The sequence below is a fragment of the Haemorhous mexicanus genome, chromosome 5 (genome assembly GCF_027477595.1).
Source record: "Haemorhous mexicanus isolate bHaeMex1 chromosome 5, bHaeMex1.pri, whole genome shotgun sequence".
Taxonomy (NCBI): Eukaryota; Metazoa; Chordata; class Aves; order Passeriformes; family Fringillidae; genus Haemorhous; species Haemorhous mexicanus.
The window spans coordinates 36,949,902-36,963,100 of record NC_082345.1 but is presented as its reverse complement, the minus strand read 5'-3'; the positions used below and the strand labels follow the sequence as shown (position 1 = coordinate 36,963,100).

Below are 13,199 nucleotides of genomic sequence, written 5' to 3'. Positions count from 1 at the left end.
AATTAATTGGCTCATATTTAAAATAAGGAGGGAAAAAAGTGTACCTATAAATGTAGAGGAGAACAGTAGTTGAGCTTTGTGGAAGTGGACCTCTTTTTAACCATAACTGCTTTTTCTTCTTCAAAGGAAGGAGAGGTTCATCACAGCGATTTTACAAACCAAAGTGGAGAGCCTAGCAAAAGGAAATGACTTGTACAAAGTTACACAGCACCAGAGGGCAAGCTTTAAAGTCAAGCTAGATTTCCCACTTTGCACTTGGTGCTCTGTCCATCAGATTAGGTCGATTTTGGTAGCACAGTAATAACACTTCTTTCTCCTTGATCTTTATAACCAAAAAAAGCTGACATAAGAGAATAACTCTGGTGGCTTTTCTCTTTTCATCCTCTACTGCACTTACAAAACCCACCACGAATAAATCCCATTTCCTGCCCTGTGGCAAGATAGGCATCTTTCTAAGTTCAAGCCCACAAGAAGTAGGATATAGGTTCCATGTTCTGCCAGGAATTATACAGACAGGGCTGTAAGTGAAAATAGGAAGTAGCTTACCAGATGTTACCTAGGAAAAGTTGCTGTTTACAGTTTCAAAAATTTTGAATCATTCTGTTAGATAGTAGGAAAAAAAATTAAAGTCTACTTCAAACTATTTAAGGCCTTTAAGTTTTCTGAGAAGAGAGTAAGACTATGTGTATATATTTAATATTTCTGAACCTCTCATAAGAATTACTGATCTGCTAATATATTAATGCTGAGATATTTCTGCAATCAAAATGTCTAAGGAGATCAGTAAAAAAACACCAAATATTTTTGAGCTACTCAGAAAAGTTACAAGACAGAGTAATGTGTAGTCCTGTAATTTTCTCTTCCTCTAAGTTCATTTTATAATATGTAGAGAGAAATCTGCTCAGTTCTGAATGGGCTTACTGCAGCAATGGAATGGCAGGATGAAGGAAGTATGACAAGGGGAGGACTTACAGGGGTGATCGCTTGGCCCAAGGGGTTGGTCACTAAAAACTACATAGCAAGTTTTATTTCCTCTCTAATAAAGTTATAGAAGACTTCTTCCTCATAAAAAATTCCTGTAATTTTTGACTAAACAGCATTTTAGTGGAAAATCAGCAGGAAAGCATTTCATGGTTTTTATAAAATTTAAAAATTCAGTTTTCAAAGCTTGATTTTTTTGGTATTTAATATTTCATCAATTTGCACTGAAACAATTTCCTCTATGTCTGATAATTCCAAAGCTATCAATGATATCATCTCAATCTACATTCTAAAAATATTATAAATACCTTATCAATATAAGTTATAATAAAATTCCTGAAGGAAGATGATCTATGGAATGCTCCATGTGAACTTGCCAGCATTTGAAAGGAACTTAAAAAACTGTTTTAAGTCTTCAGTTTGGAGGATCAGTTTATACGAAGTGAATTGTTTGGGGTTTTTCAAAGTATATTTCAGATAACCAGGTTCATGTTTATGCATTCCCTGTATTTAGATGTTTTCTGTCTAATGAATGGCACTACAGGTGCCAGTTCTGAAAATTTAGTAGACAAACCTCTTCCTTCCTAAAGACCAGTAAAGCTGTCCCAATCTTTTTCAGTGAAATTTTTAGTATATATTTTATTCTTCCATAGGGAAAGTTTTATGAAGACTCCAAATTCCGCAAACTTCCAGTATGTGTAATTTTACTCATTCTTATTCTCAGCTGAGTATCTTTAAATATTTATAAAAATGGCATCATAGAACAGAATAATTCCGATTTCTCCTCTGTTATATACTAAAAGTTAATAATTAGTATTCATAACTGAATGTATTGGGATTCTGCTTGAATTACTAGGATGTGCCTTTGCAGCTTTAAGGATCAGAAAAGCTGAAAACTGCTCCATTATTTTTCCTCCTAGTCATGTTTCAGTTTGTCATACTATAATTCTGAATAAGTACTTCTGAATAAAATATTGTTTGAAATAGGTAAGGAAAATGGAACTTAACCATTAAACTTCATGGAGATAGAAATACAATTAATGATGTAGTGCTGTGACTGTACTTTAGCTGTTGGATAAATATTTATATGCCAGATTCTTGATAGCCAGAAAGAAGAAAATGTTTCAGCTCTTGATGGCCATCCCAGGAAATGAACGCCTGTGTAATTCATCAGAAAGTTTAGTTCAGGTTAACTCTCAGTGGGGATATATGCCTATCTGTCAAATAAATGGTATGCTTGAGCTGTTCTAATGTTTTATCAGCTGCATTTAATACAGTTTTTGTTCAGTGGGAAAACTACTGTACAGCTACCTAATTCTCTTTTCAAATTACACACTGAAGAAACAATAATAAAAACATTATTAACTGAAGCAGTGGGAATATACATAAATACAGTTTTGCAATTGATACTTGATGAAACACTAGAAAAGTGTTCATTTTTTTCCTTTTTCTTGTTTTTGAAGATACCATTAGAAGTGATTAATTGAATATAAAGTCCAACACAGGAGATTTTTTTAGGGACCTACAGGATATTTGAGCTGTAAAGATGAGAGTTATTCACAATGCAATTCAACCTGTAGCCTGCTCTAACACAGAAACAAGTGTACCTAAAGTATTCCTCAAAAATTATTCAATGTCTTTTTCATATAACATCCAGTGCTGAAAATTGTCAGTAACCCTCAATATATTATTTTAGCTTATAACTAAATTGATAGTCATGGTTTTACTTACATTTTTAGGTATATCAATGCAGATTATAGATTTTAAATCTAGTTGCTTTTAGTGTAAGTAAAATTTTTATTTGTATTTTTGTGAACACTGTAAACAGTGGGGTATCTTCAATTTACTAACATCCTATTTTATATTTTAAAGTTATTACTAGGTCTCCTATAGTCCACCATTTTTAGAATAAACTTTAAAGCTTTCTAGGTTTCCTGCTGGGAGAATTAATCCCAGCTCTCTCATAAAAAAGAGCTTCTATTAATATATCCAAAGAAGAATTGCACTTTCTGCTGTTGTATCAACATTATATATTGCTGTCCAACTTTCTAAATGTATTCCAAACAGTCTGACACATAGATGCTCATCTTCTGGGTCTTTGCCTAGTCTAATGCCTGTTTCAGGTCACCATAATTACCCTGGCCCAGTGTCTCCAAATTTGTTCATGTTTGCTTGGTGTGAGCCAGCACCAACCCAAGAGCTCATTCCCTTAACCACAAACTACATGAAGTGCCAGAAAGGCAGCACATGGGTTAGATGGGAGCGTAGTCCCCAGCACAGCTTTGTACACTTGGTACCCAGAGACTCCTTGTGAACCCTTGTATATAAATAGTTAGGGAGGCGAAAGAATAAAATTTAAAAAAGATATTCAAATAATAATTTCCTGCTTTTGCTGTTTCAAACCTTGTAACAACTTATTTTATTTTATTTTACTGCTTTTTTACAGGTGGATAATGACAACTATAAAGCTCAGTTTTTGAAGACAAATGAGGAGGATAAAATCTTAGAAATTTCTGATTTAAAAGCATTTACGAGGTATTCTGTAGTGATCATTGCCTTTACAGGGGATGTTAATGCTGCACTCCTAGAAGGAAAGCCTAGTTCCCCTATAATTGTCTCCACTTTTGAAGCAGGTTTGTAACTTTTTTCTACTTTATGCAGATCAAAAGTCACAATTTTTCTTTAATTTGATAAATATACGAGGACTTTGAACACAAGGTGGGCTTTTAATACAGGTTTGTCCTCACAATATTTTTTCTTTAATATTTAAAAAGAAAAAGAAAGATGGTTATAAATGCAAAAGAAGGATGGTTATAAATACTAAGATTTACCTTCAGTTACACTGGGATCCTATCTTGCTCCATGTAAAATTTGTCTGTGTGGAACACAGCCAACTAGATTACTTCTATGGCTAATGAAGAGAGAGGTTCTATCTATATATTAGCATGCATATATGAGATACCTGTTTTGGGCAGGGATGACTCCTTTGGGGAGGTACCTGTTAAGGCACTACTGAAAACTTCATACAACATCCTTGGTTTTGGTGCAAAATTTAAACATAAAAAAGTAGGTGAAGTGAATCCTACCATTTATAAGTGCAGACTTGAGGACATTATCTGTGTATTCTCTGTGGAAGGAAGTTGCTAGTGAAGGCCCATAAGAAACTCTGCTTGAGTTAGGTGTTCCACAGATTCTAAACAATCTGGAGAATGAGCTAGATATTAAGGTGACAAAAGTACATTATGCTGTTAAGTTAGTCAGAGAAATAAAACTGAGAGATGAGATGTTAAAGAAAAGTAGGTAGCATTTGCATTTGCTTAGAAAACTATAGATAGTACAAAAATATAAATATGTACATGGGGAAAATTTAGTCCTAACTTTACATACATAGATCATGGTTATGTTCTGTCTACTCTCTTTGCTGGTTTTTAATTGTTTTCCATTGTTTAAACCACCAAACAAGCAAAACACTAAAAATTTTCCTAAGAGGTATTGAAGTTCTGTTTCATTCTGTATATCATCTGTATATAAAGAATAATTACCTCATCTCTAATGGGTCTGCTGCAGAACAACTTTTTAGTTGCATGCTCAGGTTAATGCCAGATTTAAATGTACTACACAGCGACTTTATTTATCATTATTTATCTCTATTTATCATTATTTATTTATCATTTATCTTTCCTTTGATGTATGAAAATCCAAGGTACTTATTGATATAATACAATATGTATATGTGGATATATAGATAGATATCTCCAATGTTTAAATAAGATAAATTCTAGGGATTTCATTACCTGTTTCTGTGCCTGGAAGATTATATGCTCTTTTGCTGTGGAAAAAGATGGGGCTATGTGGTAGCTGGGTCTGTTCTGAGACAGACAGCATCCTGTGATACCCTTCCTGGTCACTCTTTTCCTTATATCAATATGTGATACATTAGGAAGTGTCTAACTTTAGAGAGGAACAGGTTTATTTTTTTACATCTGATTTCATCTGGTTTGTACAGTTTAGCATACAGCTTAGTTAGGACCAATTGACAGAGACTTAGACTTACTCCACAGAAGCCTCAGTAACATTTGTTGGCTGATATAAAAATCCTGGGAAATAGGACAACTGCATCTAAATCCCTGGCTGAGGGAATGTGTTTACCTTCCACCGCTTGATTTCACTATTTAAAGGTCATGCCACATGCTTGTCTGCTCAGGTAGAGCAATAAATATTTAGCTGCCTGGAAAGAATGTTACAGCCTTTCCCTTCAGATAGGGACATTGGGAGAATGATTTATACCTTTGCTGTCTTAAGAATAAACTACTGGAATAAGCATTTGACAAGACACTGACTCCAGGAAAAATGCACGTTGTGCTTGTGTCTGGCATTAGTTAGTGGGAATTTTTTCCTAAAGATTTAATTGTGATAAGCAGAGACTCTTAGGAGCACAGTGGCTTGTTTATATGTTGGGAGGCAGCTTGCTGTTAAGCAGAGGAATACTCTGCTGTTTTCAGAAAGGAATACTCACTGACTCTTGCTTCTTGCTTCTCAACTTGTGCAGGGATTTGTCAACCCCAGATGTGTTTCAAGGTGTAATGATGCTTTCAGACTTTTTAAACAGAAAATCAGAAAAAAATTTTCTCAGTAACAACTACATTCAGTGCCATCATTAAAAAAAGGATTGCAGTAGATATTTGACTTTTTATTGTGTTTATGAAATTTTCATATGCAATAAGTATTTGAGAACTTTAATACAACCCAGAAAATATCAATGAAATAATACTGATATACAAAAAATATAATTTTAATTTTTCAGGTTTTACTCTAATAATGATAGTAGTAAACTGATTAAGTGGGTCATTGAAATATTTATTTCAGTGCCTGAAGACCCACCTAACAACATAACTTTTCAGAAGATACCAGATGAAGTAACAAAATTCCAAGTAACATTTGTGCCACCATCTGAACCAAATGGAAATATTCAAGTGTATCAAGCTATGGTTTACAATGAAGATGACCCTGCTGCCATCCAGATCCACAACCTTAGTGTCATTGAAAAAAAAGATCAGTCAGTCACTGCCATGATAGAAGGACTAAAAGGAGGACATACCTACAATGTCAGCGTAAGAAATAATACATTTTTTGAGTGGGGGGGTGGAGGGGGAGTATTTATTTTTCTTTGATATAAGTGTGAGTATAGTTTGAAACTTTGGCTGAATATGACATTTTCATGCCAAGAATGTTAGCTGGGCTGCAAAGAGAGGGAAGTCTGAGGAACAAGGGGAGCAATGAACAAGATAGAGTGAGTGGGAGCAGGATGCATCACTAGTCTGGATGACCAGCTCATGTAGCTAGACACAGAGTCACAAGCACAAGACTAAATTTCTCTCTCTTAATTCCAGTACTGGCATTGCTCCCTGGACATGAAAGGTCCAGTTCTGCGAGGGGAGCTTGCTGGAAGTAAGTGCATGAAGTACTTTCAAACAGTCAGAGACTGGCACATGGGAGGAGGAAAGATCATTCGTTAAGTGAACTTGCTTACTCCTTTTTTAAGAGCTTCATAAACAATGAAGTGTTACCACACTTAGGATTTCAAAGCAATATAAAATAAGTTCTAGCCTGGTGGGAATGACAAAAGGAGTGTTTCAGCATTTATTGTTGCTACAGATATATCCAGAATTAGCCAATATGAAGCTATTACAATACTCATTGAAACAAATGTTTGGTTTTTTTAAGGTGTATGCAATTAATGGTGCCGGTGCAGGGCCAAAAATTCAATTGAAAATAACCATGGATATCAAAGGTATGTCCCATAAAGTATGCTGTATCTGAAATCTCTATAAATTCTGAAGAAATTGCTGTTCCACCTGTGATTACACAGCTGTGTACCTTGAGCTATTATTTAGGGGCTGCAAAATGTAGGAACAGGAATTTAAAATTGATCCCCTAGAATTGTAGTGTTCAGTTTTGCTGATCATTTGCTATTTGTATCAGAATCATACTGTCAAGCACTTGCAGAATGACTGAAATAATCATACAAAGTTCAATATTTTAGTCATCATCAGCAAAAAGTTTGGAATATGACATAGGAATAGCTAAGTATGCAGTATCACAGTTGTCAAAATAAACAAAGTCATTGATTGATATTAATTGAAAAACTAAACCTCACTCTTTTTTATATTTTTTTTTTTAATTGAACATTATATACATAGGCATTTATCAGAATATAGTTTTTAGAGGCTTAAGACAGTAAGTGGAACATTAAATTGTCCCTGAACATATGCTGGAGATTTTTTTTTTTTGCATAACTCAGCTGTGTGCCTGACCAATGTACCTCCAGTGAAAATATTGTAAAACAGAACTCTGTGGTGTATCTTTTCTTAAAAACAGAACCACCAAGGCCAAAAAAGAAACCAGCACCAGTTTATGATACCAATGGAGCATTACTTGTCACAGCTACAACAATTACAATCAGAATGCCAATATGTTACTACAGTGATGATCATGGACCTATCAAGAAGATACAAGTTCTTGTTGTGGAAGCTGGAGGTAGAGTTTACTAAATTCCCTTGAAAACTGTTTTAAGGTTCAGGCTGTTTGTCTTTTTAATTTGGTTCTTGGATTTCAGTAATTTCATTTTAGAGGACAGACAACAAAATCACTTCTGCTGTGGCAACAGCACAAAGGGCATACAATACCTGTGGGCTGGGTATTGGATTCTGGGAATGCTTTCCAGTGTAGTGTTTTCCATACTCTTTGAAACCACCAATATTATTCAGTCTCTAATTTTATCACTATAGTTCTTTTCTGTTTCTTTGAAAACCACCCCAACATTTCACATTTGTGAGTATAAATAAATAAGAGACTTTTGGGGTTTGGTGAAGTTATTCTTCTGTTCTATTAGTTTTGCCTGTAAAATAATGCAGCCATGTACAGTTGATATTTCTATTTCATTACGGGGGCAGAGAGTTATATAAACCCCTCTGCACACTGTGGGTAAGAATGTTTATTCCCTTGTATGGGCTGATGAACATTTACTCATGTGAAGTGCTGTGAAACCTTTTGAGTAACTGCTTACCAATGTGAGTGGGAGTTTTATGATAGGACAGCTCATGGTCAGGCTTACTTTACCTAAGAAGGAAGACTCCAAGGTATTTAAATACCTTTTTTTACTTGATTTCAAAGTATAGAAGTAAAGGATGCACAATAAGTGAACGCATCATAAGTGTCTCACCTTCTTCTCAATTTTGAATTTTAGCACTAATCCTAATGCCATTTGGTTCATATCTATTGCAGTGAAGATTCTCTTGAACTGAAAGATAAACAAATACCCTACTAAGCAACATTGTGAAGATTCTCATTAGCTTCTGGGTACTATCCACATATGCAAAACTAGTAATTTAATTATGAAATAATCCTTTGCTAGCTAGCTGGCCATGCTCAGTTTCAAAGTCAAGTGTCTTGCACAAGTAATTTACCCTACAGGCATAACTGCTGTGTGAAATTTGCCCCTCAAATTTTCTAGATGTGATTTAGTTTTCTTCTCAGAGTTAACAAAACATGGATAGTGTGGATAGTAAGGAAATTTGGGATTAAGTGGAAATTCAGTTATAGGCTTATTTGTGTAAATTGCACCAAGAGCATGCTAAGCTCTTAAAAAATAATTTCCTATGTAACTTCTTTAATTGGAGCCTGGTTAGAATATAAATTATATCTATTATTTATTTTCTTGACAATAGCTCAACATGATGGGAATGTTACCAAGTGGTATGATGCCTACTTCAACAGACCAAGGCCATATTTTACAAATGAAGGCTTTCCAAACCCACCATGCATAGAAGGAAAAGAAGATCTGAGTGGGAAAGAAGAGATATATGTCATAGGTGCTGATACTACATGTCTGATACCAGGCAGTCAAGACAAAATATGTAATGGCCCACTGAAACCAAGAAGGCAGTACCTGTAAGTACATTTGTCTTCATGTTTGTCCAAGAGAAAGATTTAAGTGCAATATAGATTTATGCAAACACTCAAAATATATAGCTAAATTAGAAAAGGAGGAAAACTGATCATCAAATGTATCTAATTTTAATTTTTTACCTGAGAGTAGATATGAGAGACAATTTTTTACAAAATTTTCAAGCAGAAAAAGATGCTTATAGAGTTCCTAAATTAAATAAATCCAAATTTACGATAAGTAATTCACACTGGGTTTTTTTATACATTTAAGATTTTGACACACTTTTTGCTTTCTGTCATAATGTCATTCTTGCAGGTGAATAATGATTTAAAATTATGTTATACTAAACTTAAATATATTCTTTTCATTTGTGAGTGAAACTTTATTTAAGCAAATGCACATCAACTTTATTTCATTGCTTCTCCTGGTTTTCTTTCACAGATTTAAGTTCAGAGCAACTAACATTAAAGGGCAGTTTACAGATTCTGACTATTCTGACCCTGTCAAAACATTGGGTAAGAAGACTGTGATTTGCTAAAGTATTTCTCTATTTCTAAAGTCTACATTCTTTTAAATACAGTGGTTTTCATGAAGTCAATAATCTCTATTCTTGTTGGATGTAGTTTAACTAGAATGGCTGAAGAATTATATCCATTGCCTTGTATGTCCTTTTGAGGTAGTCAAGGGATTCTATGTCATCCTGGACTGTTAACTGAAGAGGCAGTCTTGACAAAGTCTGTTTGCAGAGATTCAATTATACCGATACGAATGTTGCCAGGCCAGTTCATCTTGTCTGGCAAACTGCCAGTAGCTGTTCTCTTTGTGCTTTTTCCTTCTGTGTTGGTTGTAGAACAAGTACTGGATGCATGACAAATTGTCTGGGTGGCCTAGCCCAAAGAATGGTGCTTAAATGGAGTTCACCTGAAGGGCAGCTGGTCCCTACTGGAATTCCCCAGGGCTCAGTATTTGGCCAGTCCTGTTTAATGTCCCTGTTGATAACCTGCTTGAGGGGATCTAGGACACCCTCAGTCAGTTTGCAGGTAGCACCAAGTTTGGCAGGAGCAGAGGGGTCTGGACAGGATGGATCAGTAGGCCAAGGCCAACTGGATGAGGTTCAATAAGGCCAAGTACTGGCTCCTACATCTGGATCCCAACCACCCCATGCAGTGCTACAGGCTGGGGATAGAGTGGCTGGAAACTGCCCAAGGGATAAAGCAGCTGGCAATGCTGGTGACAGTGGCTGAACACGAGCCAGCGTGTGCCCAGGTGGCCGAGAAGGCCAATGGCATCCTGGCCTGGATCAGCAATAGTGCGGCCAGCAGGACCTGGGCAGGGAACGTGTCCCTGCACTTGGCACTGGTGAGGCCACACCTTGAGTCCTGTGTCTGGTTCTGAGCCCATCACTGCAAGAAAGGCATTGAGGTGCTGGAGAATGGCCAGAGAAGGGCAACAAGGCTGTGGAAGGGTCTGGAGCACAAGTCCTGAGAGGAGGGGCTGAGGGAGCTGGGATCCTTCAGGATGGAGAAAGGGAAGCTCAGGAGAGACCTTATCACCCTCTAACTGAAAAAAGTGTGTGACAAGATAGGTGTCAGTCTCTTCTCCCAGGTAACAACCAATAGGCCAAGAGGAAATGTGGTGACAGGGGAGGTTTAGATCAGATATAAGGGAAAATTTCTTCACAGAAATAGCTCTAAGCATTTGAACAGGCTGCCCAGGAAAGTGGTAGTCACCATCCCTGGAGGTATTTAAAAGATGGTATGTAGATGTGGCACTTAGGGACAGGATTTGTGGTGGCCTTAGCAGTGCTGGGTTAGCAGTAGGACTTTACGATCTTTTCAAGTCTAAATGATTCTATTATTATATTCCAGTGACCTTAATGGCAGGTCATTTGAGGGCATGACCCTTCAGCCCCTTCATCCTTCAGATACAGACAAAGCTCCATATGAATTAATAACTTAATATTGTCTAATAGAATCCATCTGGTTCTAAAGTCACTAGCAAATAGGCCAGCAGTTATTTGGTCAGAAATCAAATATAATTCCTTCTTGGCCAAGTTGATATACCCCCAAAACTGGAAATGACAACTCTTGTAGCAGATTGCAATAAGATCTGTAAGTTCTTTTAATATATTTGTAAGTCAAAAACTTACTTAGCTTAGCCTTAGCCCTGACTTTCTGAAAATGGATATCAAGACAACTGGATGAGTACCCAGAAGAATTTTAGTGGGCACATATTTTTCATTTGGCATTCATCTTCTGTGATATGAGCTCCCTTATTCATCTTATCCATTTTAGGAATTTGTTATATGATCTGATACTGAAGACCCTGAAATGCTAATTCATTACCTTTATATTCTGAAAGGATCTGGCACTATTTCTCCAGCCCAGAATGCTCTGGAAAGTGCAAAATAAAAGTTGTCTTTATATGTTCTGAGTTGAAAAGTTTTAAGCAAATGAAGCAAATATTTTTCCCAGTAAGTGAAAGATAGTGTGTCCAATCAGGAAAAACAAATTTACTGAAAATGAGTCCAACTGCATCCAGTTCTCTGGGCAATTTTCTCCTTACTAACAGAAAAATCTGCAATATTTAGTGGCAGGCAAATAGTGAAATTCATTGCCTTGTGTGTTGTAACTGAAAATTCGTGACATTTTTCTGCTTTGTTCACGATAAATAAGGAAGATCTGTTTGTATGCTGAATAAAATTTAATAGGAAAAAACCAAAACAGGGATTAATTCCCCAAATATGAGGAGACATGGGTCTCCTCTTACCCATCCAATGCCTTCTGTGCTGAACTTTAACATCAAGCACTGATTTTAAGGACAGACTACATCATACTTTTGTCTGGTCTTAGCTTTTACATTTCAGAGCTTCTAAATTTCAGAGTAATTCCATCTTACATGAAATAGATAATGAAAAGCTCTTTGCATGCTTTCTTACAAATGCTGGGAAATCAACACCAAATTGATATATCACAAGTGATGCAGGTACTGCAGTTGAATGATCCGGAAGACAGAGCAACTCTTGAGACACATGGCATGAGGAACCTTGCCCAAGAGTTTCCTTAGAGAACATGATTGGTTATAGGAACTTTCAGCTTGCTCTAGAAATATAACTCAGAAAACATGCCAAAAAATCAGCTTTTATAAATCTTTACAACCCAATGATTTCTACTGCACTCAAAACATCAGCCGCTCTCCAGGAAAAATTTATGCTGCCTGAAATCCAAATTGCAATTTGATTTTAAATCAGTTAGCTTCTTTCGTAATAATCTCTGAAATCTGTAGGTTTCCAACATTACACTTTTCATTTTATTAGCTGAAACATTAATTTGAATTCTAGCAGACGTATTCATAACAGTTCAAAAAATCCTACATTACTCTGGTTTCTAAATCTACTGATATAAAAGATCTTTGATCTGGAAAATCAGCAAGTTAACCTTTTGGTGCAATTTAATATTATGTATTTGAAGCAAAAAAAAATATGGAAAATCTTGAGAAATCATTTTGTGAGATGTGTCAGATGGTCTTGTAGATGATAGGGATTTTGTTGGGGAGGAACACTGAAGCAGAAGTCCTGGAAATATACAGCTGCAATAATGTTTTTAATTATAGTAAAGGATACATTTAAATAGGGCACCCACCCACCCAATCACATTTGGGGTATCACAACCTTCCTCTTGACCTGGAGAGGTGGAGTTTCTTCCTCACAATCCATGACTCTCATTGCAAAGTTATTGTCCATGCTACAATGAAAGGTCAGCGTTTTTCCATGAGATAATTAGGGTACAGTGATAAATACTGTTTAAACTTGTAATACACTAAGGCAGTTTGTAACCTTTTTGTAAACTCTGATGGTTTCGTAAATCACTGTGGGGAAACTGGTAGTTCTGGGTAAGTATACCTTTTCTACGTTAAATATAAAGCTGATAAGACAGGAAATAGTCACAATGGGATTCCTGACACTGTCTTTTGCATAGAAACTGACCTTATAGTATTTTATTATTGCAATTTTTATCAACAGATATTGAGTGCAGCACTTCAGAATTATATATCATGATATTCTCTATTTTGTCTCCTCTTCCATGCCCATGATTATCTCTACAGACATGCTTACAGAAATATGTTTAGTCCTCCCCTGTTGCAGAAAGTGTGGGGTTTTAATTCTTGGTTGGCATCCTACCAGCAACTTTTTTTTGATAACATCTGAATTTTTTTGATTAATGTTAATTGTGCATTTCAACATAGGCTTCAACATTCAGTGCAAAATAGA

The 13,199-nt window shown here is 35.9% G+C and overlaps 1 protein-coding gene across 1 annotated transcript in view; it reads left to right on the top strand.

Moving 5' to 3' along the window:
• Window positions 1-13,199, top strand: part of PTPRQ (protein tyrosine phosphatase receptor type Q) — a 99,872-nt gene that overhangs the window by 59,211 nt on the left and 27,462 nt on the right. The window contains exons 28-33 of the mRNA XM_059847927.1: window positions 3,428-3,614; window positions 5,848-6,092; window positions 6,706-6,772; window positions 7,360-7,518; window positions 8,709-8,931; window positions 9,371-9,444. Of these exons, the coding sequence (XP_059703910.1) occupies window positions 3,428-3,614; window positions 5,848-6,092; window positions 6,706-6,772; window positions 7,360-7,518; window positions 8,709-8,931; window positions 9,371-9,444 (955 nt within the window). The remainder of the gene's footprint in view (window positions 1-3,427; window positions 3,615-5,847; window positions 6,093-6,705; window positions 6,773-7,359; window positions 7,519-8,708; window positions 8,932-9,370; window positions 9,445-13,199) is intronic.